This window comes from Aythya ferina (genome assembly GCF_964211825.1).
Source record: "Aythya ferina genome assembly, chromosome: 3".
Taxonomy (NCBI): Eukaryota; Metazoa; Chordata; class Aves; order Anseriformes; family Anatidae; genus Aythya; species Aythya ferina.
Genome location: NC_140298.1, coordinates 12440984 through 12467220, shown reverse-complemented (window position 1 = coordinate 12467220; position 26237 = coordinate 12440984). Strand labels below are relative to the sequence as shown.

Genomic DNA, 26237 nt, shown 5'->3' with positions numbered 1-26237 from the left:
AAACTGGCTCCTCATTTAAAAAAAAAAAAAAAAAAAGTGTACCAATTACATAAATATTCCTGGGGTTCTGCAGGCTGAGGGAAAACGAGGAGGTGGTACTTTGAGGGACGGTGTGTAATGGGGCCCAGGTCAGGACTGTGTGCCCACAAAAAAACCCTTTTTCCTCTCAGCACGGCATCCAAGCCCGCAGGGCAGCCGGTGCACGGCACGACTCCTCCCAGCTCCGCCAGGCTGGAGGCAATCATGTGATTTTTAGGACTCTGCTCTCCAAAACCCTCTTTGCTGCGCTCCCGGCCACCCTCGCTTCCTCCCCGGCTTCCTTCCTGGTGGCGGCGCGGGGCTGGGAGCTGGGGAGCGATGGCGGAGGTGAAGAGGGAGGTTTTTGGGCGCATGCCCCCGGAGGAAGGAGGAGGGGAGGTGGAGAAGTTCGTGCTGCAGTCGGACAGCGTCAGAGTGGAGATCCTGTCCCTGGGGTGCATAATCGCCGCGCTGGAGACGAAAGGCAGGGACGGGCGGTTTGCAGACATTGTCCTGGGCTTTGACACGCTGGAAGGTGGGTCTGAATCTGCTTCCTTCAAAAATAAAAAGAAAAAAAAAGAAAGAAATCAGAGATTTTGTTCCGAGTCCTTCTGAGGGTAACCCCCAAACCGTGGGCTGAAGTAACGCCACCACTGGGCTCAGTGGGGACACCGGTGGCCCCAGGTCGCAGCGTGCCCCTCTGGCAGGCCTGGCCCCTGAGGCCTCTCTGCAAACCTGTGAGCAACACAAGTCCCCTCCCAGCTGTTCCAATCAATGATTAGAGAATCACAGAATGTTCTAATTCAGAAAAAAAAATCAGTATTACCAAGCCTACCAACCACCCGGCTGACCAGCCTGAGATGCCGGGGCCGCAGCCACCTGCTTGGGGCTGAGAGGACGCCGTGAGGGACATCTCCGAGCCCTCAGGGCCGCCTGGAGATCACCCGTCCTGCCCTCGTCCTCCCACATCACAGCGCCCCGCTGTCCCCACGCAGGTTACACGAGGAAGCACCCCTTCTTCGGAGCCGTGGTGGGGCGCGTGGCCAACAGGATCGCCAAGGGGAGGTTCACCGTGGAGGGCAAGGAGTACCAGCTCTTCCTCAACAACGGGCCCAACTCGCTGCACGGCGGAGCCAAGGGCTTCGACAAGGTGACTGCCAGGCTGCAAATGTGTTATTGCAGCAGCTTTCCTGGGTTAACGGTGGCTTTTCTTTATTTTTTGTGAGGGAACATCCAGGCCAAGGGGGCAAAAGTCAGAGGGTCTGGAGTAAAGCTCACACTAAGCAGCACCACATGACTAAAATAATCTCCTCAGTCACAGAGACAGGGATCAAAAGCTCATGGGGTGCACTTACACACCTGCTGGACTTCCAAACGAGATGCCCTGGCTCTTGGCTGTGGCTGTCTCAGCCATCTCCTCAGTTTTTCCTCATCTTTCAAGGCCTCAGTGCTGCACTTGGCATGTGCTCTGACAACACAGCAGCTTACAGCCTGGTTATTCGGCATCCTCAGCTCCCAAACTGGGTGAAAATGTTGCGTTTTGACAAGACCCATCTACAAGAAGGGGAATATAGGTCCAGCTGCAGCACAAAAACCCATCGCAGCCAGGCCTCAACGAGGCATGGAGTAAGGGAGGCCCAGGACAGACCCGGACCATAGCAAACCACTTCCCTTCTTCGGCTGCTCGTGGAAAAACCCATTCCCTTGGTCAGCCAGAGCCAGCAGGCTGGTATTTGGGTTTGCTACCACTTCCCTCTTTCTTTTTCAACAAGGGCACGTTGGTTTTCAGTACTTCATAGGAAAAAAACAATCATCTTTCCCCATGTTCAGCCCAGAGCAGGACAAGGAGAGAAGGGCACCGCATCCCCTATCGCTGTCCCACTAACACGCGGTCCTTGCAGGTTCTCTGGAGCCCCCAGGTTGTCCCAAACGGTGTTTGCTTCTTTCGGCTCAGCCCTGACGGCGAGGAAGGCTACCCCGGGGAGCTGAAGGTCTGGGTCACCTACACGCTGCACGGCAGCGAGCTGGCCATCAACTACCGAGCTCAGAGCAGCAAGACAACGCCCGTCAACCTGACCAACCACGCGTACTTCAACCTGGCAGGGCAGGTAGGCACGGGGAGCCCCAACCCCATGGAGGGACACCTTGAAAAAAGAGATAAAGAAGTCCAGGCACCCCAGATGTGGCTTGTGGGGACAAATTGCTGGAGGGAGTGCAGATCTGCTCGTGCCGTTGCCCTAAAAATGTCTGTGCAGTTGTTAGTTTCCCCTCGGTCTGTCCTCCCGGTGGTGCAGCAATATCAACACCTGTGGCACGCAGCTCAGGCGTGTTTCCAGAGGAACGGGAGACCTTTGGGCACCAAACTGCTGCTCAGATTAGATGGTGACGTGCAGGCTCAAGCTTTGATCCTGCTCCCCTTCACGCCCAGCAGGTCCCTTGCCAGCATCCCCGAGGCTGCCAGGGAGGAAGAAGAGCACAGGAGACGAGCCAGGAGGATGGGCTTCGCTTCCCCCTGCGCTCTCTTCCTTCCCCTTTTTGCCTGCTGTTGGGTGCTCAGCACCCAGCACGTTTTGGCTAGCCCACTGGCAGTGTGCTGCTGCTTGGCAAGGTGCACGCTCGGCCTGACAGCCTCCTGAAGGAGGTGCCGTGCAGGTTTTTGCCACTTTTGCCCTTTGCCCTCTGATGGGGACGAGGTGGGAGGATGCCCAGGAGGTCACCCAGGCATTGCCAGGCGGAGCACCACCACACACGGGTGGCTGAAGGGCTGCTGCAGGACCCCCAGCGTCTCCTTTCCTCCCGCAGGGCTCACCCGACATCTACGACCACGAGATTTCCATCGCAGCAGATTCCTACCTGCCCGTGGACGACACCAAGATCCCAACCGGTGGGTGGCACCTGCTGGGGACGGCATCGCAGATGGGGGAAGCAGCACTGCCCCAAAAGGGGAACAAAGCAGGACCTGGGGGACCCCAGCATAGCAGGACACCCCACAGCAGCTGAGCAGGGGCAGGCACTGGGAGCGGGGGCCACCACCAGCCCCAGACATGGTGAAGGTGGGCTGATGTCTGCCCTGTGGTGCTAATAGGAGCCAGACTGTGAGGTGGAGCCACCTAGGAGACAGGCTTCCTCCAGCACAGGGCCAAAAGATGTCCCTCCAGGCTGGTTTGGCCACCCTAGGGCCACCAGAGAGGGGCACCAAGCTCTTAAAGAGCTGGGCTTTGCCCGTTTTGTTTCCTCTGGCAGCGTCTGGCTTTCCAACACTTCTCTACTGGGATTTTCTGTATGATATCACCAGCTAACTTCCCCAAATCTTATTTCCATAAGATCAGCCCATGCCCAAAAGCAGGAGAGCCCTTGGTGCCCAGGATCCCAGCATCATCCCTGCTGCAGGAGCTGAGCCATCAGTCCCCAAACGAGGACAGGAGAGCTGACGCTGCTGGCTGGGAGCCCGAGCGCACAAAACCAGCGATTTTCTTTCCTGTCTTTAATGTCCAAAAGGAGGAAAGGCCGTTAAGGAAGGCAGCACATTTTGCATACTAAGCAGCTGAATCCAACAAAGGTGGTGTTGCTGCTGTCTCTGGACTCGGAGCAGAGAAGCAGGCTGGCAGCCTTTTGCACCCAGTCTTGATTTGGGGCTAAAAAGGAGAAAACAGGGCTTTTTTTTTTTTTTTCCCCATACCATTTTTACTGTGTGTCACCCCATGAACGATCCTGCCTCCAAGCCAAGCGAGCTGAGGCAGAGCACGTGTTCCCCGTGCCCGCTCCAGCACCCCCTTGTACTGCGCAGGCGACTGCACGGAGCTGCAGCAGGAGCCAACCCTGCAAAACAGATCTCACAGCAGGGTTCGTGCTGGGGGGAGCTGCTTTTAAGAACACGAAGTATAATTCTGTTCTTGCTCTTAAAGAAAAAGGAAGGAGAGGAAGAGAAGCTAAAAAAAAAAAAAAAAAAAAAAAGGCAAATGAAAGCTTTTCAGCTCAGGTGCCTGCTAAAACTAGAGTCACGCCTGGGCTCACCAAACCACCGCGTGTGCCTGCAGCAGCGTGCACCCGACAGATTTTGCTCAGCCTGGTTTTAACGCCAGGGCTCGAGCGGGGATGAGCCCAGAGCCACGGCAAAGCCGCTGCCCTGCTCCCCCTGCTGCATTCCCCACGGAGCTGTTTCCACCAGGGCACAGGAGCTGCTCTGAGGGCCAGCAATCAGTTTCTCTCGCACGACTCAATCGCAGCCAGCTCTCTCCCCGGCTTCTTGCAGCACCCGTTTGAAGCTCTGCCTAAACGCAGCCTTTGAGGCCAATAAAACCGTGCAGGGTTTTAGCCCTGGGGGTGAAGACAGGATTTGTGCAGCTCTTCAATGCAGAGCCCTCGCATGCAACAGCTGCCGTGTTTTACCTCCATGCCTACATCAACATGAGCAACCTGCCTTTTATTTTTTTTTTCTCGAGGGTTTTTTCCGCCCCACAGCTGTAAATGTGCTCCTTTCAGATAGGATCAAAGCCACAGCAGGGTGCTGGTTGGCAGGGGGACGGTTCTCAGGGCTTGCAGAGAGGAACCAGAGCAGGGAGCAGGGCAGCGGGATGCCCACGCAGCTGTCCCCACGGTAGCCCTTGGAAGCCCATTGGTGTTAGGTGTGGAAAAACATGGCTTTGGGGAAAATCCCCCAATCCTGCCTGCTGTGTGAATGTGGTGTGGTGGCGGGGCTGGTGCCCTGCGTTGGCAGAGATGTTCTGACACAATTTTGGGCACAAGGGTGATGAGAGGCCTGGGGAGCCCTATCAAAGCAGCAGGGAGGACAGGCTGCAGACCCCACAGTCCCGAGCTGAAATTCAAGCACAAGGGGTGCCCCTACAGCTCACCTCAAGGTATTTTAGGGTGTGTGAGCGCTGACGCTGCTGCTCTCCTCGCCCAGGGGAGGTGGCTGCCGTGCAGGGCACCGCTTTTGACCTCCGGCAGCCCGTGGAGCTGGGGAAGCACCTGAGGAAGTTCCACCTGGACGGCTTCGACCACAACTTCTGCCTGTCGCCGGGACGGGCTCGACGCCTGGTGGCCAGGTAGGGCCAGGACCCCCCAGGGGTTTCCCCAGGGCCACCGGTGCCCACGCCAGCCCCTGGCATCGTCTCCCACAGGGCTCACCACCCGCCCACGGGCAGGACCGTGGAGGTTCACAGCACGCAGCCCGGCCTCCAGTTCTACACCGGGAACAACCTGGACGGCTCCCTGAAGGGCAAAGGTGCCGCCACCTACCCCAAACACTCGGCTTTCTGCCTGGAAACCCAGCACTGGCCTGATGCCGTCAACCAGGTAAGCTGCTCAGGGTCAGGGGCTTTTGGGGTCTGTTCCCTTTGCCCCGGGAAGGCTGTAGGGACGGGGACGTGTCCCCCCAGCCCTCTCTGGTGCCACTGTGACCAGCGCGTGCTGCCTCTCTGCAGCCCCACTTCCCCAGCACCCTGCTAGCACCCGGGGAGGAGTACGACCACACCACCTGGTTCTGTTTCGGCACTGCCTGAGGACAAGGGAGGACGGTTCCTGCCGCAGGAAGGGGTAAGCATCTCCGGCAGGTTACCCGAAAATAAGTTTAGGTTCAATATTTGGAGCTGCCCTACGTGATGGGACCCGCTTGGGAGCTGGTTTCCTCCTCTCTGGATTCTGCTCGCTTTAACTCTGCTGCTGTGCAGCCTCCGCAAAGCCTCACCCTGTGGAACAAGCTCTGTTCTGCAGTAAAAAGGCACCTAAAACCCAGCGTTTAGGGACACAGCCCATCAGATCTCAACCTACAGAGGGCAAATACTCACATGGAGACTTGAGGAAGTCCATACAGGTACCAGCTATTCTCAGCGAAGGGCCAGAAGCTGCAGGTGCTGCTTTCTTGGCCCTGCAGGGACAGTGAATCTGCACGCCCTGCTGGCAGCACCCTGACGGCACACGTACCACTGCTACACACAGAGCTCTGTGCAGGACAGGGTGCTGGGATAATCCCAGCTCCCCTGGCTCATTTTGAAGCCAGCAGCAGCTGCTGTGGCAGCGAAGCAGGTTACCTCCATCCACAGGTGTGAACACACAGCTGCAGGAGGTAAAGAACAGGTACCAGCACAGCTGTCGTGTCAGGCTGCAGGTTTATTGCGGAGTAGGTTCGCCCTACGAGTACAGAAGAGAAAAAAAAGCTGATCAAATTCCAGAGCAGCAGCGTACGTGTGCTTCTCAGCAGGTAGGCCATAAACCAGGCGGGCAACACACAGCCAAAAAGCATTCCAAACACAAGTCACAGGCTTTGGGCATTTCCGCTACATTGTTCCAGGGCAACGTTTATGGCACCCTGACGCTCCCCTGGTGGAATTTTAGGGATATTGCCAGAATTTCAGTCCTTGCACCCAGCAAACCAAACACTGGGTCCCCCAGCTAAGCACCGCAGCGGTGTCCACGCGGACACCAAGCACCACGACACCAGGACAAAGCGTGAAGGCCAGGGAGTGCTGCGACGTGACAACACAGTCGGCACCTGCACTGTTTACTCACACACCGAAGAAGCTCCATGAAGCCATTATTCACAGGAAACAGGGTTTTTCTTTTGAAAAACATGGGTTACCAAAGGTGTGACCGAGGTTCATTTTGGCATTTTCTTGCATTTAAGATGCTCTGTTATGGTTTACACATTGAAAGCAGCATTACAGGTTTCATTAAAAGCCCAGAGAGGCCTCACTTTACACTTCAGTGCTTTAGACAAATTTTTTTTTTAGTTCTTTTTCTTTTTCTGCCAAAGCCAGCATTTGTTTCTGGTAGCTCTCCCACCACAGTAAAAAAATATTTTAGCTTTTTCCCCCCTCACAAACCAACAGTTTGTTTGCTCGTAGTCTAACGTTGTTTCCAGTCTTTTGCTGTGATCTGCGTCAACAAAGTGCCTTCCCATGCAATTCTTGACTACAGAATGAGGACAAACACAGAGTGACATAGCTATATACAAACCCTTAATCCTGCAGGTGTGTATTTGCTCTAAAAAATTAGCTTAATTCGACCAAATTGTCTCCGGGATCTGGGCTGTTTTAAAACCGTACCAATTTCTGTGCAGCAGGCTAGCATTCCTGAGGTCAGCTGTGAGATCTTTCACTTGAAGGAGGAAAGTCTGGGCCAGCAGTAGAAAGCCTCACAGCACTTTCTTTTGTCTCTCAAGCACATGCTCTTAAGTTCCTTCACAAAGTAGGTCAGACGACCTAACGTCACCCCTCAAAAAAGGGAAACGTGCCTTGAGACACTCTATAAAGTTTTCAGTATACTAAAAGGCTAAAGAACTAAAAATGCAACAAGTCAAAGAAGCAATTATCAAGTTATTAATGTTTAGATGTTTCTGCAGACGTTATTCACTTCAAGTATGTGTTTTGAACAAAAGCTCATTGTTATATTTGGGGGCATCTGGTATTACAACTAGTCAAGCACCAGAGTCAGCATAGCAGAACAATTAGATCAGGGAGAAAAACGAATGCCCGTTAAAGATAAATTTTTAACCATCTGCAGACGGGGGACAGATTTTAAGTTCCATTTTAAAAGCAGAAACTGATCCTTTCACCAAAGACCACTGAACAATAAAGGTGACAAGTGGCTGAGAAGACACTACTGTTAGTCATTCCCACTTGGACATGTTCCATCCGTGTTACATGGCACACAGCTAAAATTGCCCAAACATTAACAGAAGCAGCAGGGTTACTACAGAGAAGTTTTAGTTAAAAATACACATTTTATTTCAATGTGCCAATAAAAAAGTCCCACATTTTCATTTCACAGGAAGTTAATTCATACAATAAAAAGAGACCTGCGCTAGTCTATTGGTGCGACTAACTCAGAAGACCCAGATCATGCCAAATTTTAGTTGATATACTCTTCTATCTACATTCTTACATTTACAAAGACACCACAAAATCCCTTATAATAATGTAAGCAAAATAACTTTCTTCCTACAAGGTTAAATTCATAACTTTAATCCATTCTTTCAGGACTTGCACTTCTTTGAGGGCTTCCTGATGGTGAACGACTGAAAGGGAAAGAATCCAGAGTTAACATTTGAGTAGTGATTTGGGATCCACAAACATGGGAAAAGGAGACAACAGGAGGTTACCTAGACTACTCCAGCACCCTTCAAGCACTGTTTTTTTTTTTAAATGAATAAAACAATCACTATAGACAAATTGAACAGACTAATTATTTAACATTAGAGATAATACATTCATCACTTTCACATTTTTTGCATAATCTGAGTAGAAGCAGTAAAATCAACAGGCTCGATCTTCCAGACCGACTGTCATGCCAGGTTACTGCACTACCTTCCCCAATCTCACTGCAGATTTAATGAGACTCAAAGCTGATTCCTGCACTTATTCTGTGCTTTAAGCTCACCAGTAGAGTCTCTGTGCACTAAAACCAGTGAACTGAAATCAGCAGGGGAGCAGCCAAAGGCAAGACCTGAACACTGAGGAATTATTTATTACCACATACATAAAACCACGCATAAAACCAGTCACATTATTTCTGTGACATCTTTTCAGCAAAATACCCTCCCTGTATTTTCCTAAAAGCAGCTGTCAAACTCCTCAGCAGAGATCAGTGCAGATATTAAACCGTCAGCTCTACAGAGTCTGTGTTACCAGCAGGGAGACCAACGTACCTTCTCTTTGGAGATGGTGATCGGGACTTTGACCGACTGTCAAAACAGAACATAGTAAATACAGCACAAAGTTAAAACAGGTGTTTTATAGTAAAAACAAACAACACAACAGCATAGCAACGGAATTATTGCCATCTTGAAGATGGCAAAGTTTTCAAATCAGCTTTTACTCTGGCAGGGATTCTTCATTCATTTTGTGTGGAGACTGACTGTATGCAAACATTTGCAGTAAAGAAAGCCAGTGTATAAAAACAAAGCGTTTAACTGAGGTGAGGCTTGGAGGAATCTATGGCAATGTTTTCTCAAAGTGTTTTTCAGCAGCATTATTAAAAAATGAAGCCCTTTTTCTGATTTAACAAAATTGAGCACTAAACAAACTAAACAGTCCCCTATATAAAAACAAAGAGATGGGTAAGGAATACATTCCAAATACCCACAGAGAAAATTTTATAATCAGTCCTATCTGAAATAGGCACCCGTGTTTGGGGGACTTTTTTCTCAGGACCGGGCTTTGTTATCTGTGAAAAAAAAACAATACTAAATTCTAGATAGCGCTGCAGGCTTCATCTCTGTATGCTTACCTCTTAGCTGGAGAGCCGGATTTAGATCTGCCATGAGACCTAGACCTAGAAGAGAAAACACAGCTCAGCAAGAAAGCCACAGGCATGCACGTTCCCACATGAAGACAGTAAGTCACACCAAACGTGTAAGAACTCTAACACTGAACACAGACAAAATGCTGCAAGTTTGCAGGACCTTTCCTGCTAAGATTCAGCAGAAAGTTTTTAAATCAGAGGCTGATGACCTGTGCAGGCTGATGTAGGGGACAAGAATGCGTGAACTACCCAAGTTGCAACCAGCTTCTTCCCAAAGCTGTGCTTCTAACTAACAAGTTTTATTAGGCTGCAGTGACATCTACCACTGTAGTTGAAACTGGCTGCAGGCAGCATCATCCTACAAACATCTTCTCTTCAGAACACTTCATCTTTTAAAATAATATTTTAACAAATGCATGTAAAACCTGATGAATTCAGGCATTGTGAAAAGACTGCCAAAAACGTCAAGTCTTTTTGAGGTAAGATTGGTGCACCAGGAGAACACTAATACCACTTACAAAGAAGAACTGAAATTTGTAGGTTCCCAAAGGAAGCGTTCTACTTTCCTTAACTGCTTTCAGATGCATGCTTTGATGCTGTCAGCCCAGCAAGTTTCATGTAATACTTATTCAGCCTGTCTTCCTTATGAATTGAGAGCCTGCCTCTGGATGCTCTGCATTCCTTTGATTCTTCTACAGTGATAGTCTCTCAACTGCCTGATGTAGAAATTTAAACAGTGACTTCATTATAAATTAAACACCAATATTTTGCCACTTCTTTGTGCTTTTATTTCTGTAATTTCTTCTGCCTCAATCACTTTATCTGTACTTACAATTAAACATGTCACAATACAGAGTTTGGAAATTACACTAATAGCACCCTATACACTGCAGAAATCCATCCAGGTACTAAAAAAAAAGAAAATAATGATAACAAAATCAAGATTTTTTCCTTTTTGAGAGCCTGTTGACCTTGGCTGTTTTCTGCTCATCATTGGCACTGAACAACGCTAAGCTGTGTTAAGTCACTTCGGAACAACTGTTGTTAAGATTCAACACATTTTATCAACAGGTAGAGAAAGTGCAATTGATCAATAAAAAGGATGGCTCTGTTGCCTTGGGGAATTGCGCTTCTCTCTTCACTAGCTTCCAAAACGTTTTTGCAAGTTTCTGCACTTAGCTATGACATCTTCTGGTCTGCAGCTCTCCATTCCATAAGAACTCCTGTCATGGCTTGCTGCTCCACCCCTCAGAAAAGCCTTCCACCACCACCACCACCTTTCAGCAGTGAAGTTTTCATCTGCAGCTGTAGGCTTTTCCACTTACTCTTTTCAGCTGAAGCTTCCCTTTTGAGTGTGCACGTGTTTCTTCACCACTGACTGCTATCTTATTTCAAAGGGCAACCATTAAAGCAGAACGGCAGGCCCAAGAATGGGCTGGGGAAAGAGCAGCACTGTCTCCTTCAGAGTAGAACTTCAATCCCCTCTTAATTCTCCTACAAAGCTAATCAATCAACCCAAGTGAGCCACGTTGCTCTTGACCAGCTCTCAGGAAACACATGCTACAGTCACTTACTGTGGAATCATTAGACCACAATATATAAGAGAATGAGTGGCATCCTGTATTTCTCTCCAATCTGATCATCGTTCTAATGGTATGTTTGACGGTACAAAACAATTTGGCATGGTGTTTATCCCAAATTTAATTCAGCTACTGCAACACGACACTTCGTGAATAAACAGTCGAGTACTCAAGGCAGCTAAAAACAGCTCTAACACTCACAGCACTGCAAAGTCCTTCAGGACTTGCCTGGTTACGAGCACTGATATTTTACTTTAATACTAACAAAAAGACATCCTAATTTCTGACAAGTAATTTGAAGAATCCATAATCTCATATGAGCTAAATAAAGCAAAATACTTTTCAGATTAATCGTAGATGTTTGCTATGTTAGCTAACTAATAATAAAACTAATCAAAACAGTACTTGTGATGACCATGAAGACCTAGATATTAGCAGTATGCAAAACAAAACAACCAAACAAAACCAAAAGAAGAAAGTGCAGTCTTCTGCACCGGTCTTTAAAACCTCAGACCCCTGAGCTGAACACTCAGAATACTTCTTTCTTTCTCTGAACATTTTAACAGCTGCCAGAAAGCCTCAAGACTTAAGCAACTTTACTACATGTCCTTAGTTACTGCAGAGATCTTACCTGCTTCGGGGCCATGTAACAGATCTGGATCTAGACCTGGATCTTGATCTTGACCTGAAATGAAAAAAAAAAAAATAAAAAAAAATAAAAATCAAAGTAATCAACTCAACTAGAAGCAATGACTGTTACAGCACTATGTAGAATAATGTCCACATGTTGAATATAAAACCTAAAGTATCTTTAAACATTTCAGGCATCAAAATTCATCTTGGGATATGCAGTTCTTTAAGGCCTAAAAGAGTAACTGGATTACCAGAACTTTAAGTAGGGTTATCAAAAACTCTTAAAGTATTCTCTGTCTGAATTCTAGCAGCCTGATTTCTAGCAATCAACACCTTTAGAAGTCTGCTATCCTATACCTTTCCAAATGCCTTAATTAAAAAGAAAGGCAGCAATGAAATCAAAAACAAGAGTTAATATGAAATTACTACTAATTACCTCGATCTCTTCAAGGAACCCGATCGGGACCGTCGGGGAGACACAGATCTAGACCTACGAGGAGAAACGGACCGGGACCTGCGATAGGAAGCAGACCTGGACCTGCAAAGAAACCAAACAAGGTTACAGTTGAGTAAGGTTACAGTGCAAACATGGCTCTTTGTAAGTAAAAGAAATAAACAAGAGTGAGATGCAAACATAAGCATACCTCCTACCGCGACTTCGACTGCGTGACCGAGAATACCTCCTTCCTCGGGACCTGGAACGGGATCTAGACCGGGACCTGGGTTTAGGTTGGAGAAAACACGTATCAGAAAACAGCTTCAGCCACCACTACATGTGAGGCCCTGCTGAAGTCAAAACTTTCAGACAACTAAAGAACTAGCATCTGTGAGTTGGAAAAAATCTCTGGGCCTACTTGTCTTGAGCAATTTTACTACCTAGAAAAATGTTAAGAGCTGAATTACATTGCAGAATTACATTAGAATAAAAAAACACTGTAATGCGTATTTAAAATAAACCTTGCAAGTTTGCAGGTCGACCCTCTTTGGCCCAAGGTCTAGCAGATCTAGACGATCTAGAAGTATCTATAGCCGATCGCTGCATCTAGGTGTTCTCTTCAATCTAACGACGATCAAACTGACAGCCCAATGAGCCAGGGTGAGGCTTGATTGACGCAAGAAGATTTTTCTAGCTGGGAATGTGGTCAATCTGGTGTTCCTCTTTCTAAACCGGAGGGGGGGCCCCAACTGAAAGCCAAATTTACTGTTACGGCGGTCACCGTCTCAAATTTTCTGCCCTTAAAGAATAAGGTGAAGCTACGTGTAGATGGCTCGAGGGGATCTGGCCTCTTATGCTGATCACCTCAAGGTCTAGGAGGATCTTAAGTGTCGGATTTGCAAGGCGCCTCAGCATGAAATCTTAAGGCTCGTGACATTCTGAATCAAGGCGACTGACTCAAACGAAGAAACCTGAAAGGTTTTGACCAGGTTGATTATTAAGATAGTAACATTCGATAGAAATAGCAACAAATTGTAATATACACCTATACATTTACGCTAGAGTTAAGTTTTAAAGAAAACTGGTGTAACATTCTGTTCTTTGCTATCAAGAGCTACACAAAAGTGAACTGGCGAAGCAACCCAGCCGCACCGCTCCCGCACGTACCTGCTCCTCCTTCGGCGACTATAGCGATGGCAATCATAAGCATAGTGGCCTTTCTCACCACACTCATAGCATCTGTCATTGGGGTCAAAGGGGCGCCGGGCAGGAGGCCTGTCATAACGGGAGCGACGGGGCATCCCCGTCGACACTTCCACTCTCACCCTGGAGCCACAGATCACTCTAAAACAAAACAATAATGGCTCTAAGTTAACTGCTAACGTTTACGGCAGAACCACTTAAAAAAAAAAAATAATAATAATGGAGAGAAAAGCCCCAGAACTACATAAAGAAGAAACGGAAAGGGAACACTGATTCTCTCTCCAGACTTAAAAATGGCGCCAGCTCCCGCCAACAGCAGCAGCGCTCACGTACTTCCCATCGAGCCCACGGACGGCGTCCTCAGCATCCCTCGGGTCTTCGAACTCCACGAAGGCGAAGCCCGGCGGGTTCCTGGCGATCCACACGGTTCTCAGCGGCCCGTAGTAGCTGAAGGCTCTCTCCAGCTCGCCTTTGCCAGCGCCGGTGCCCAGGTTCCCCACGTACACCTTGGTCTCTGAGGGGGAGGGAGCCGGGGGTAAGCGCCGCAGCCCTGAGGGCTCGGGGCGGCCGCCGCCATCTTGTGAGCGCGGCCCCCTCCCGCCTCCCGCGCGGGCAGCGCGGCCGCACCCCTGCCCCCCGCCGCCGCTGACGCAAAATGGCGGCGGCGGCGGCAACGGCGCCTAACGGCCGCCTCGCCTCACCTTCGCCTCCCTCCCTTCCTTCGCCTTCCCGCCCCGGCTCCGCTCCCCTCAGCCGTCTCCCCCCGCTTCCTCCCGCCTCCCTCCCTCGCTCTCTCCCCTCCTCGCCGCCCGCTGCCCGGTCACTCACCGCCTCCATAGCGGCCGTAACGCGACATCCTAACGGCTCCGCCAGCCGCCGCTCCGCGCGCGCACGCGCCTGCCCTTCGCCGCCCGCCCACCCGCCCTCCCTCAGGCGGCGGCACCGCGCATGCGCGCGGGGAGGGCGCCGGTTGTCGCCTGAGGGGAAAGAAGGGGACGGGGACAGCCGGGACCGGGGTTTGGGGACACGGGGAGCCGCTGTGACACCGCCCGGAGCCTCCGGCAGCGGCAGGGGCTTTGTGGGGTTGAGGGAAGAAAGCGCCTCCGGAGCGGCGGCTCTGAGGAGAAGCGCGCTTTCCCCGACGGAGCTGCGATGCGACTGAGGGAGAAGAGCTGTTCTCATCCTAAAAGCGGTTTTTTGCCTCATGAAGCGCTTATTTGTGGCTGAATTTGCGGTGAGAAAGCTGTAACTGCCCGCGGTAGCGACCCGCGTCTGTCAGACGAGGCTCAGATGGCAGGGAAGAATAAACTGTCGAGGCTTTGTTTAGAGCAAATAGTTAAACTTTCAGCATAGAAAAACAAACAACAACAACAACAACAAAACTTTAGGGAGTGAGACCAGAAAGAAAACTGGAAATGCTTAGGGCATTTTGCACCAAGTGACTTTGAACAAAATCCTCTCCAGCCCGATGCAGAAAGGCACCAGTTAGGAAGTTATTTACATCCCAAAGGACTGGGATGTGTAATACACAGAAACACGTGCATGTATCTGAGAACACTGCAGTCATTCTTTCCACTGATTTTCCTTCAAATGGGAGCTGAGATTTCTCACTGGTGCTTGCTCTTACAGTGAAACAACCAAATTTGCTAGTTTCTGCTTCCTTAGTAAACTACATCTGAGAGAAAGCAGAAGCTGATAAAGTAACTCATCCATAAATCCACCGCACTGGGAATTGAAACACTACCAGAAGAAAGAAAAATCCCTCTTTAAGCCTGCAAAATACCAAATTTTTTCCTTTTATACCTGCAATGTTTTATTTCCTGCTATGATCACAAAATCACCACATTTTCATTTATATTCCTGAACGGTGGAAGCTTGTTTGCTTCATCCACGGGGAGCTGTTCAGTAGCAGTCTTAAAATACAGAAGCTCTCTGGAAAAAAAAAAAAAAAAAAAAAAAAAAAAAAAAGTTTATTGCTTATGTAGCTGCACAGGAATAGCTCGCAAATAAAACCTTCAGGGAGCAAGAAGAGCAGTTTGCATGTCGCAGATGCCTCGAGGATGAACCTGGAAGCATTAACGCACAGGAGAGGACCCGAGCCAGGATTCGCACGCTGGCTGCAGCCGCCCCACGCGTTATTTGGGGTCACGCATTGAACAACAACACCTCCCCTATGGCTGCTGAGCCCTAGCACGTTTGTAGGACGCTCCTCGGCAGCCTCCATTCGGCTGCTTTCACAAAACCCGGGGCGGGCTGGCGGCAGGAAGCGGCGGGGCCGGGCCGAGCCCACGCCCGCCCTCGTTGGCCGGGGCCCCGCAGGCGGTGAGGCAGGAGGGGGGCACCGGGGGCACGGCAGGGGACGGGAACCAGGTGCCCGCTGCCCCCTGGCCTCCCCACATCGCTCCCCATCACGGGGTGAGGTGGGACGGGTGCCCCCCACGTTGGATGGGGGTAGCTGGTGCGGGGGATGGAGTGGGAGAGCACCCGCAGCTCGCAGTGCCCCGAGTGTTTGTAATGTTTGCATTTAAAAAAAAAAAAAAAAAAAAAAAAAGTGGATTAAAATGTGTGGAAGACTTACCTAGAGGCAAATTTTGATGTAAAGGGCGAAGCAAGGAGATTGGTTACTTCTGCTAATTGTTCTGGCTGTTTTCTAGGTTCTGGGTGTAGGCAATATGAATGACTGGCAAATGAAAAGCCCTCTAGACTGGGAAACGTACGTGAACAAAAGGGTGAAAGTTGCAGCAGCTGAGAAAAATGAATATGAAGGATGGGTCTTAACAGTTGATCCAGTTTCTGCCAAGTAAGTACCAAAGCTTTTGCTTCTCTAAAGCTCAGGGAGAACAAGTTTTTCAGGAAAAGAGGACCCGAAGAGCGAAGCAAACTTAACTGGAAAAAAAAACAAACGTGTTGAGGTTCTGTGTTTAATTGGCAAGGTGTAAGAAAAAAAGATAACAATAGCTGATGAGGCCTAAATCCACATTAATTTCATTCAAGGAACTGGTAAGTTTGGGGGATGGCTAATAGCTGAATTCATGCTGGCTTCACGAGGGAACAGGCAGAAATTTGGCTCTGTGCTGCAAGAGGTTTTTAATATCTTTTTGTTTGCAAGCTTGTCCAACAGGAGCACGGGATGGAGGCTAGAAACTAAAACATCCAGCCTGTGCTGTGTTTCAGATGAGATGGTTGTTCTTTCAGTTATGTGGCAGCTCTGATACTCTGATGTTCTCATAGAGATGCTTGCCTTTTTGATAGGAAAGTTTTCCGCAGCTGTGAGTGATTTGGGGGATGGCCAAGGCTAAAATTAATGGCATATTTCATTGCACATCCCACACACAGTCTTTTATTCCACTGACGGTGACAACAGCAAATTAATAAACTGCTGGCGTAGAGTTCTGGATTTTTTCTTCCCACAAAAGGGAGAAAATGGTTTCTGGTTCTCTTCTATGGTATATGGGGAGGAGATGCTAGAAGTGTAACAAGTTGTTTTCCTGATTGTATTTTAGGACTTGTGGAATGTAAGTGCCCTTGAGAAAAGATCAGGCAGCAGTCTTAAATGGCTACAACATGAGCCTGAACCTGCTGCCGTGTGCTCTTGATGCAATACTCACGTATAGTTTTCAGTTAAGAAGCTAGTGATACTCATTAAAAATACATATATTACTATTCTAGTTACAATCAATAATTAAATGTTAATAATTACCCATTAAAAGCTTCTGATGTTCATTGTTAGTTGCCACCACTGCGTTCAGCATTCTACGTGTTTAATGTGTGATGGCATTGTTTTTTAATGTTGGAAGACTTTGGGTGCTTTAGCAAGGTTGGGAATACTGCCCAAATTACATCCCCAGCCCTGATTCTGATGCATCCTGCTGCTTTTTTTTTTTTTTCCCCCCCTAATACAATGTTTTGCTTGGTAGTACCTAAAGTAGTTTCAAATTCCAGGTCAGAAGTTACCCCAGAGCCCCACAGTTTCAGCATTTTAAGGACATAGTATGTTTTTCAAGAAAAACCCTGACTATCTGGTATTTTCTAAATAGCTGGGTTGCAGTGAGGTTTCTGAGCACTCACCTCTGAGCCCCTTGGGTTGTGTTTCTGTCCTCAGTTAGGTACAGTCAGTCACACGTCCTTCTTTCCCTGGCAGTGTTGTCCTGGCAAACTTCCCAGAGAACGGAAGAGTGTCCATTGTAGTTGTGCTGGGCCACGCTGTCCAGGAGGTCGACGTCCTGCAGGAAGCGGACGATGAAATGAAGGCACGGCTTTCCTGCATATTCGCCCCCGAGGAAAGCAAAGTGTACAGCCCGGAGGAGCTCGACAAGAGGAAGAACGACCTGAAGAGCTGGCTGGAAGCAAACCACATCCCCGTGACAGAGCAAGGAGAATCGGAAAGGACGCTGTGCGTGGCGGGGGTGCTGACCATCGACCCACCGTACGGCCCAGAGGAGTGCAGCAGCTCCAACGAGATCATCCTGTCCCGCGTTCAGGGCCTGATACAGCGCTACCTGGAAAAGAGACAGTGAGCTCTGCTGCCTCCAGCACCGGCCTTCGGGAACGGGTCTGCCGGCCCCATTAGGGACTGTCCTGGGGGTCAGCATGCCTACGTCCATAAGCGCTGCGTCTTGGGGCTTCTGTCTGAATTCCTGTACGTTAAGAAAGGAGTAAAACGTGTAAAAAGGAGTTAAAAGTGTGAAGTACAAGCACAAAACATTTTGCATGCACTATTTTTTTGTTAAAAAAATCAGTCAGATAATAATGCTGTATTGAATTGATGTATAGCTATACTTTTTGTTACAGTATTATGAAAGTGAAATATTAGAAATCTAAACTTCCTCTGCCTTTGAGACTCATTTTCTTACTTTTCTAGCGGCGTAGGCGTGTTTATTTGAACTGCTTGCCACACATCTTTATTTTTTCCAGAAGGAATCGTGATACTTGAATTCCCACGCCAGATTCAAGATGTGTTGGAAAGCTTTTCCTTTCCTACAACATTTCTTCTGTTTTAGCACATTAATTATAATGTAGGATGAGGTTTGTAGGATAATTGGAAGATAGCAGGCAAAGGGGCATTAAGGCCATGTGTCGTTCTCCATCCACGTTTGCTACTTCAGCACAATAGTGACTGGAGGCCGTTTGTTGCACAGAATTCCCTGTAATTGGAGCGATTTGGTTTCCTTTTACCGCTTTGCTGTCGTTTTACCCCATTATTTATTTACCCCTCCGCTCCCCTCAGGCGCCTGAGGCGGGAGGCGGGCTCCTCCCCCCGCGCAGCCACTCTCGCGAGACCTGCGCGCGGCCGAGGCGCGGGCTCCCCCCGCCCCGCCCCGCCCCGCGTTGCCTGGCGACCCGAGCCCCGCCCCGTGCGCGCGGCGGTGCCGTTGGGGCGCGCAGTCGCGGCGGCGGCGGGCTCTATATAAGGGGAGGCGCGCGGGGCCCGGCCTGCAGCGGGGACGATGTCGCGATACGGCCGTTACGGTACGGGCTGAGGGGAGGGGGGGGGGCACGGCACCGGGCGCCTCAGCGGGGACCGGCGGGGCTGGAGCGGGTACTCGGGGGGGTTGAGCTGAGGAGAGGGGAGGAGGGAGCGCGGCCGCTGTCCCGGGAACGGCTGCGGGGGAAGATGGCGCCCGCCGCGCACGGCTCGGGGCCGCCGCCGGTGGCGGGAGGCGTTGGGCGGCGGGGGGGGGGGAGCGATGGCGGAGGGCGCGCAGCAAAATGGAGGCGGCGCCCAAGATGGCGGCGCCTGAGGGCCGCGGGGAAGGAGGGAGGGAGTAGGGGGAGGGGGGTGGCCGCGTTGAAGGCCTCGCGCGCCGCGCCTGCGCAGTGCGGGCGGCCCCGAGCTGACATGGCCGCCCCGCTGCCCCCCTCAGAGACCAAGGTGTACGTGGGGAACCTGGGCACCGGCGCCGGCAAAGGCGAGCTGGAGAGAGCCTTCAGCTACTACGGGCCGCTGAGAACCGTGTGGATCGCCAGGAACCCGCCGGGCTTCGCCTTCGTGGAGTTCGAAGACCCGAGGGATGCTGAGGACGCCGTGCTGGGACTGGACGGGAAGTACGTGTGTGGGGAAACGGCCCCTGAGGGCTGCCACGCTGCCTCTCCTCCAAGCTCCAGTCATTGGGGAGAAAACCATTCTTGTGGCTAACAATCTCCGTGTGTTGCAGGATAATATGTGGCTCCAGAGTGAGAGTGGAAGTGTCGACGGGGATGCCCCGTCGCTCCCGTTATGACAGGCCTCCTGCCCGGCGCCCCTTTGACCCCAATGACAGATGCTATGAGTGTGGTGAGAAAGGCCACTATGCTTATGATTGCCATCGCTATAGTCGCCGAAGGAGGAGCAGGTACGTGCGGGAGTGGCGCGGCTGGGTTGCTTCGCCAGTTCACTTTTGTGTAGCTCTTGTTAGCAAAGAAAAAGCCAGTTTAAACTCTTAATGCTGTAAGTCAACAGGTGTATTTCAGTTTTTTTTTTTTTTTTTTTTGCTAATACATATCGAATGTTACTATCTTAATAATCAACCTGGTCAAAACCTTTCAGGTTTCTTCGTTTGAGTCAGTCGCCTTGATTCAGAATGTCACGAGCCTTAAGATTTCATGCTGAGGCGCCTTGCAAATCCGACACTTAAGATCCTCCTAGACCTTGAGGTGATCAGCATAAGAGGCCAGATCCCCTCGAGCCATCTACACGTAGCTTCACCTTATTCTTTAAGGGCAGAAAATTTGAGACGGTGACCGCCGTAACAGTAAATTTGGCTTTCAGTTGGGGCCCCCCCTCCGGTTTAGAAAGAGGAACACCAGATTGACCACATTCCCAGCTAGAAAAATCTTCTTGCGTCAATCAAGCCTCACCCTGGCTCATTGGGCTGTCAGTTTGATCGTCGTTAGATTGAAGAGAACACCTAGATGCAGCGATCGGCTATAGATACTTCTAGATCGTCTAGATCTGCTAGACCTTGGGCCAAAGAGGGTCGACCTGCAAACTTGCAAGGTTTATTTTAAATACGCATTACAGTGTTTTTTTATTCTAATGTAATTCTGCAATGTAATTCAGCTCTTAACATTTTTCTAGGTAGTAAAATTGCTCAAGACAAGTAGGCCCAGAGATTTTTTCCAACTCACAAGATGCTAGTGATGTGGCTTTTGTTTTTGTTTTTATTTTGTTTTTAGTTGTCTGAAAGTTTTGACTTCAGCAGGGCCTCATGCAGTGGTGGCTGAAGCTGTTTTCTGATACGTGTTTTCTCCAACCTAAACCCAGGTCCCGGTCTAGATCCCGTTCCAGGTCCCGAGGAAGGAGGTATTCTCGGTCACGCAGTCGAAGTCGTGGTAGGAGGTAAGATTCTGGCTGTTGTGCGCTTGTTTGTTACTGTTCTTTCTTCTCCCTCAACTCTGTACCCCTTTGTACTCTTTGTGAAAAGTACTTCACGGTAACTTGCCTTTTTGTCTTTGTTTTGTAGATCAAGGTCAGCTTCCTACCGCAGGTCCAGGTCAATCTCTCCTCGTAGGTATAGATCATTTTCACCTCGGAGGTCACGGTCTGGATCTTTAAGGAGATCAAGGTACATGTTACCTGTTAAGTTTTAAGCTCACAATGGTGTTGAAGGGAATGTAATTGTTGGAGTTAGCATTAACTTCATTTTTCTGCAGTCCCTAGCATTCATCAGGAACTTTATGGGGTTACATCTCTGGGCTAACCTGAACCTTTTATCTGAAGTTAGAAACCTGTGCATATTTACTCTGAACAACCATTTCTGATCTTTTTCATAGTGTTCTAAAACTAGGTTTGTGATTTTGATCTATGGTCAAGGCTTTCTTTGTCTTCAAGGATACAGAGTAATGACATAAAGCAGGGCAGCGGAATTTCTTACGTGGATGATACTACTGGTCAAATCTATTACAACTTTCTAATAATACCGCTAATTTTGCGGAAGTAACTTGAGTAACTTTCATTATTTGCATAATGTTAGTGATTTCAGAGAACTACGTTGAAAGATGCCTGCTGTATGAGTCGTACAGTAGTGGCTGATCTTCCACTGCTCTTTTCTAGGTCTAGGTCCAGATCACGCTCTAGGTCTCGGTCTGTTGTGTGGCCTCGAAGCAGGTAAGTTGCATGTTTTTAATTAAAACAAGTAATAATGTTCGTCTTCCTTCCTTCTCCTAGGAAATTTGTGGCAGGAAGGGCTTAGAAGGTTGTGCAGCATAGCAGTATTTCCCCTTAACGTTAATAATTTATGCCTCCTGTTTTTGTGGCTGCATCTATATATTTAGGTACACGAAGCCATAAATGAAGCATATATATGATTTGTGCTGGATGGAAAGAAGTTTAGAAAATTACTGGTTTCGTATGTAGAGAATGCAAGCAATAATGAGATTCTTACCACTGGCTCAGCTGTTGCTCACAGCTTTTCAGCATTGTCACAGTTCTGAGAATGAAACTAAGTTGCTGTAGCAATAAGAACTGTGTTATATGGGGTAGGACACTTCGCTTTAGGGTTCTGGAGGGCTGAGCGAAGGGGACCCGGAGTCCCAGTGTTACAAGTGGTGTTTCTGAGGACTGCTCTGTCACGTCCCCATGGATCTGGAGGTTTCCTGCATGCCAAAATAGAAGTTGAGGAAGATGTACAAATACTCCTGTGTTAATAAAAATGTGATAGACAGGAAGAAATTGTCCTTGTGGTAGAGTGAGTGAAGAGATGGGCTTCATTAGGGTCTGCTGGCTGCTTTAGGACTTGCTCACTGAGCCCTTAAGAGGATGATGACTGCCAATTACTGGAGCTGTCGTGACTGCATAGGAGGCACAGCAGGAGGTAAATGACTAGGCAGGCTCAGATTGCAGGCTGCTGCCGCGCACGTCTGGGTACTGCTGTGATGTTTGGTGGCTCCTGGTTCTGGGACAGTCGGGTGCCTGCAGGAAAGATGCCTGATGCTCTTACTGAAATGTGAGGAATGCTGATTTCACGGGTCTGCAGTTGCAGGTGTGAGCAGTGGTAGTTAGGCCTGGAGTTACAGAAGCATTGTGCTAAGTGCAGATGGTTCTGCTCCTGGAGCTGCTGACTGGCAATCCTTGTGATGGCGCACTCTGGGAGCGAGGTATTGCCGGTACTGGCAGTAAGATGCTGGTGTGCTGGCTTTCTGCATCTTCTTGACTGAAGGAAGTTGTGCTCATGCTACAAAACAAGAGTTCTGGGTAGACTTCAGCAACTCCATTCTGTGTAACTTTGATGCAGTCAGAAAACTGCTGGTTACAGTATTGAGGAACTGTTACAGATGGCTCAGTATAGTGGCCAGGAAGGTTTAAAAGCAGCTGCACTTAGTTATTTAATGTGTGTAAAGCAATAGGCAAGGTGAGGTGACTATTGATTACCCCCTATAAACAGCTACAGACAGAAAATGGAGGGGAGGGGGAAGGAATTGTTCTAGTGTCAGAATTCATCCAGGTGGTATTATAAAATCTTGGAAAGCTCCATGTTCAAGTTAGTGTTTTTTAAAAGAAACAGCCAAATTTTCTAAAAAGATGCTGTAAGCTATCCTTCCTTTGTGAAAAGGATGCTGGGTGGGGAGGAGCTGTGGGAGAGCCTGGAACAAAGCCTTCTGTTCTGTAGAAGTGGCAGCCAAGCTTTGCTGGGGAGCTTCTTGTGCTTGTAGTGTTGTCTCCTGACAAATAGAGTGTGCAATAGGAGAGAAAGGATTCTTCTGAAATGTCCTGAGGAAAGCTTGCTGCGCCAGAGCGGAGCATTCCTCTCTGGTTTGTGATGCTGTGCAGTGTGAAATTGCTGTTGCTGGTTAAGCTAACTATCATTGTATGTGCATGCCACCGGCTGCTTTGCTGAGCTTTATTTTTCTCCTGTTGTAGGTCTGGGTCCCATGGTAGATCTAAATCTGGCTTACCTGCTAAAAGGTGAGCGTATAAATACAACTGGCACTCAGTAACTTTTTTGTCATGATTCAAAGTATGTGTTTGGACCAGTATTTTAGGTGCATGTGGAAGAGTCTTTTTAATGGCTGGTTTTTAAACATTTTTACACTTTTTTAAATATATGTATTTTTGTTATAGCTGACTTTCATGGGTTGGTCAGCAGTTCTTCCAGGACTGTGGATATCTGGCACGTTCTTATTGAACCCATGTGATGACAAAGTATTTTTGGCAGGATTTGAGGCATACTTTACATCCACTGCCTCTGTTCTCAGTCCTCCTGTCTTGCCTTCACTTGATTCGCTGCTCCTGCTCTGCAGGATTTCTGCGACCATTTTGTAGCTGGTTGGAAGCTGTGTTGCTCTCTCCCGAGGGCTTCAGCTTTCAGCAGTTTTCTTTCTCAACTGCAGCTTCTTGCTTAAAGTCTTCAAATTGGGTGTAGTTGCTATCAGCAGCACTAAGGGTGGTGTCATTGGATGCAAAAACATCAGTTCTTACCACTTTGAAATGGACGAAAGTGGTGACTTGACTGTATGTAAGCTAATAAATGAGAAGTTACATTGCTGTCTTTTCTTTTCCAGTCGCTCAAAGTCCAGATCACCATCTCCAAAGAGAAGGTAGGAATATCTTAAAACTAGAGCATAATAACCTATTTCCATGAAACCTTGTTAAAGTGCAATAGAAAAGGTTGCCAAATGAGAATCGACTGTTGAAAAGTTCCCAAGGAATTTAGAATCCAGGGAAGAAGTGAGTAATGGAGCAAACAAAACAAGCACAGCTGGAAAAGGGGTAAAAAGGCGTGAAGCAGACCACCAGCATATGACAGGATTAAATTCCTGTTGGTGAACACTCACAGTTGGCTCTTACACAGTTGTGCAGCTGCCTGCTCTTACTGCATGCTGTGAAGTAAGAGGCAATTTCCTCTCTGTAACTGGAAAACTAAATGCTGGAATTTTGGGAGGGTGATACCCAGACACAGGGCTAGCTCCAGCCTGGAACCACACAGGTTGTAGCTCCCCTTCATCTCGGCAGGGTAAGAATCCTGAGAGTAGACTCAGAGGGGCTTTTCTTGAGCAGGCTTGATGTCTTGTTTAGTGCTCTCATTTCAACAGGCCCTTACAGCATTTAATTAACAACTTCAAGTGTGAAAAATGTAATTGGATGGGTTCCAGTACTCATCACAAACTACATACAAAAACAGCATGAAGAGGAACAATACTAGAAAGAGGTTTCCTGTGTTCAGGAGACCTGGGGCATTGTGGATATTTACTGTAGGAGTTGTTCTTACTCCTTTTTCTTTCCCTTTCAGTCATTCACCATCAGGAAGCCCTTGAAGGAGTGCATGTCCTGAAAGAATGGATTCAAGTTAAAAAGTTTAAGAAGAAAATTTATTTTGTTTACATTATTATAAGGGATTTTGTGGTGTCTTTATAAATGTAAGGGCTTAGTCCTAGAAGGCTGTTTCTATTGACTAACAACAATTGGCATGACTTTGGATCTTTTAAAAGTCTTATTGGTAGACTAATGCAAAACTCTTTTGTTGTGTTAATGTTCTGTGATCTGGAAACGTTGGGCTTTTTTATTGGCGCATTGAAATAAACCGTGCATTTCTAACTAAGAAATCCTTCGTGGTAACCCTGCTGTTTGTTACTATGGACGTTTGGGAGCCAAATATGGCAGAGCAGCTACTCAGTGGCTGCCTGCAGGCAAATCGTTGTAGGACTTCCACAGATCTCTGATTTATGGGAGTGTCACCATTGCCCCTTCTCAGACTTGCTGTCCATTCTTGAATGTTACAATTTTTAGGTTGCATTTTTACTTAAACCTCCTCAGAGTTCAGGAAAGCTAAAAACCTGACTTACCCTCTTCTGTGCTACCACAAGGCCGTTTCTCAAGTGCTCCCTCCAGTGGGGTGAATGGCTTTAATTAGAACCTGTCACATCACCTGCTGTCCTTGCTCCTACCTCACCTGAGCTTCAGGCAGACTGGAGTATGTAGTAGTTGGGAGAAGTCACGCAGAACCTGCTTGAGCACTGGTGTCCATCCAAAGCACTGCACTCCTTGGTGACTGAGAAGTTGTTTTATTCAAGAGGGATGCCGCTCTGAAAGTGTACAAAAATCTGAAGAGAAACGGGAGCCATTCCTATTGCACTCCACAGCCAACCACAATGTAAATGCTATTTGCTGGCCCTTACAAGAGTGACTGCCAGCCCTGCACAGAAGCAATACCGCGTCCAGTAGTGCCACTCCATGTGGAGCTAATGGCTGCACGCTGGCTAAACATGTGGAGTATTCTGCTGAAGTGCTTTAAGATCCCCCCAGAATGATTAGGCCTTAAAACACCTCTTTGCTAGACTCAGAGAAACCAAGCGTGAGCATCAAGCATTAGATGAACATGGTGCTACGTGACCTTTTCCTTCCTCATGCAAGGCTGTGCTGCTGTGAAACCACTTCTGCATAAGCTTGAATGTCTTGAACGATGCCCCCCTCAGCTTGAAGGCTGCTTCCAGGCAGGTGGTGGGGTAGAGAGGGTTGCTCTGTTTCTGCTACCGCAGCTGCCAGCAGTGTTCTTTCACGTAAGGCACTTGCTGTTATTTGCAATTGCTATTGCATCAAACAGCTCAGCTGTACTGATGCTAAGCACGGCAAACAAGCGAAGTCAAAGAAGTGATTTCGTTCTCACTGTAGCATTCTTCACATGCTTCTGCTACCACTCTGTTCTTCCCCAGATCAAGACTGGCTAAAAGCTTCCAAACAGCAAAGTCTTCCAGGTGTCTAAGGGTGGCAAGAGGAATACCACCCCCTGAAGTTTAACAGCAAGCAGTATCATTCCTTCAACGATCCATTTTTAACAGGTTGCAGCAGTCCATCTCAGCTGTTTTCCAGAGCTCAGGGGCCTGAAAAGCTCCTCTTTTAGGGGAAACAGCCACCTTTTTCCTGCAGTTAATACATTCCAACCACAGCAGTCTGCACTGATCCAGCAAGTTACTCCAACTGAACATTTACAGTCTCTCATTTTAAGGGCTTTGGGTTAAACTGGAAGCAAATCAATTCCTGCTCAGCCAAGACTCACTACTTCAGTGAAGTCTTGGTCAAAAATGTTGAGGTGCATTTCAACCCATTTAAAGAGCAGCTGCTTTCAGACATCATTATTACAAGCAGCAGCAAGGTAGCAGTATTTTTGTGACCAGAAAACATTCCCAGTATGGTTTTGCAGAAAAACACA

At 48.5% G+C, this 26237-nt stretch overlaps 4 protein-coding genes and 1 long non-coding RNA gene across 6 annotated transcripts; 3 read left to right on the top strand and 2 right to left on the bottom strand.

Moving 5' to 3' along the window:
- Positions 1–204: 204 nt before the first annotated feature.
- On the top strand, positions 205–8189 carry GALM (galactose mutarotase). Its single transcript, XM_084515454.1, has 8 exons — positions 205–553; positions 1014–1168; positions 1920–2126; positions 2821–2902; positions 4925–5066; positions 5142–5316; positions 5445–5556; positions 7998–8189. The coding sequence occupies exons 1-7, from the start codon at positions 358–360 to the stop codon at positions 5520–5522; spliced, it is 1035 nt and encodes a 344-aa protein (XP_084371580.1). The 5' UTR covers positions 205–357; the 3' UTR covers positions 5523–5556; positions 7998–8189.
- Positions 7722–14046, bottom strand: LOC311434958 (serine/arginine-rich splicing factor 7-like). Its single transcript, XM_084515455.1, has 9 exons — positions 13942–14046; positions 13447–13627; positions 13078–13254; positions 12119–12193; positions 11911–12012; positions 11473–11526; positions 9247–9291; positions 8666–8701; positions 7722–8035 (listed from the first exon to the last, which is right to left on the bottom strand). The coding sequence occupies exons 1-9, from the start codon at positions 13967–13969 to the stop codon at positions 7981–7983; spliced, it is 753 nt and encodes a 250-aa protein (XP_084371581.1). The 5' UTR covers positions 13970–14046; the 3' UTR covers positions 7722–7980.
- Positions 14047–14156: 110 nt separating this feature from the next.
- Positions 14157–17939, top strand: GEMIN6 (gem nuclear organelle associated protein 6). The gene is made up of 3 exons (XM_084515456.1): positions 14157–14347; positions 15768–15913; positions 17255–17939. Exons 1-3 carry the CDS (start codon positions 14318–14320, stop codon positions 17628–17630), a joined length of 552 nt encoding a protein of 183 aa, XP_084371582.1. The 5' UTR covers positions 14157–14317; the 3' UTR covers positions 17631–17939.
- Positions 14901–18380, bottom strand: LOC311434960. The gene is made up of 3 exons (XR_014691858.1): positions 17182–18380; positions 15692–15999; positions 14901–15045 (listed from the first exon to the last, which is right to left on the bottom strand). It is a non-coding gene; the product is annotated as an uncharacterized lncRNA (long non-coding RNA).
- A 66-nt stretch (positions 18381–18446) lies between these two features.
- Positions 18447–24633, top strand: LOC311434953 (serine/arginine-rich splicing factor 7-like). 2 transcript variants are annotated; one of them, XM_084515450.1, is made up of 9 exons: positions 18447–18582; positions 18978–19158; positions 19269–19445; positions 20357–20431; positions 20556–20657; positions 21146–21199; positions 22952–22996; positions 23593–23628; positions 24321–24633. In XM_084515450.1, the coding sequence occupies exons 1-9, from the start codon at positions 18561–18563 to the stop codon at positions 24343–24345; spliced, it is 717 nt and encodes a 238-aa protein (XP_084371576.1). In that variant the 5' UTR covers positions 18447–18560; the 3' UTR covers positions 24346–24633. The 2 variants fall into 2 exon arrangements, with proteins under 2 accessions (XP_084371576.1, XP_084371577.1); XM_084515451.1 differs by lacking the exon at positions 22952–22996.
- The last annotated feature ends 1604 nt before the right edge of the window (positions 24634–26237 follow it).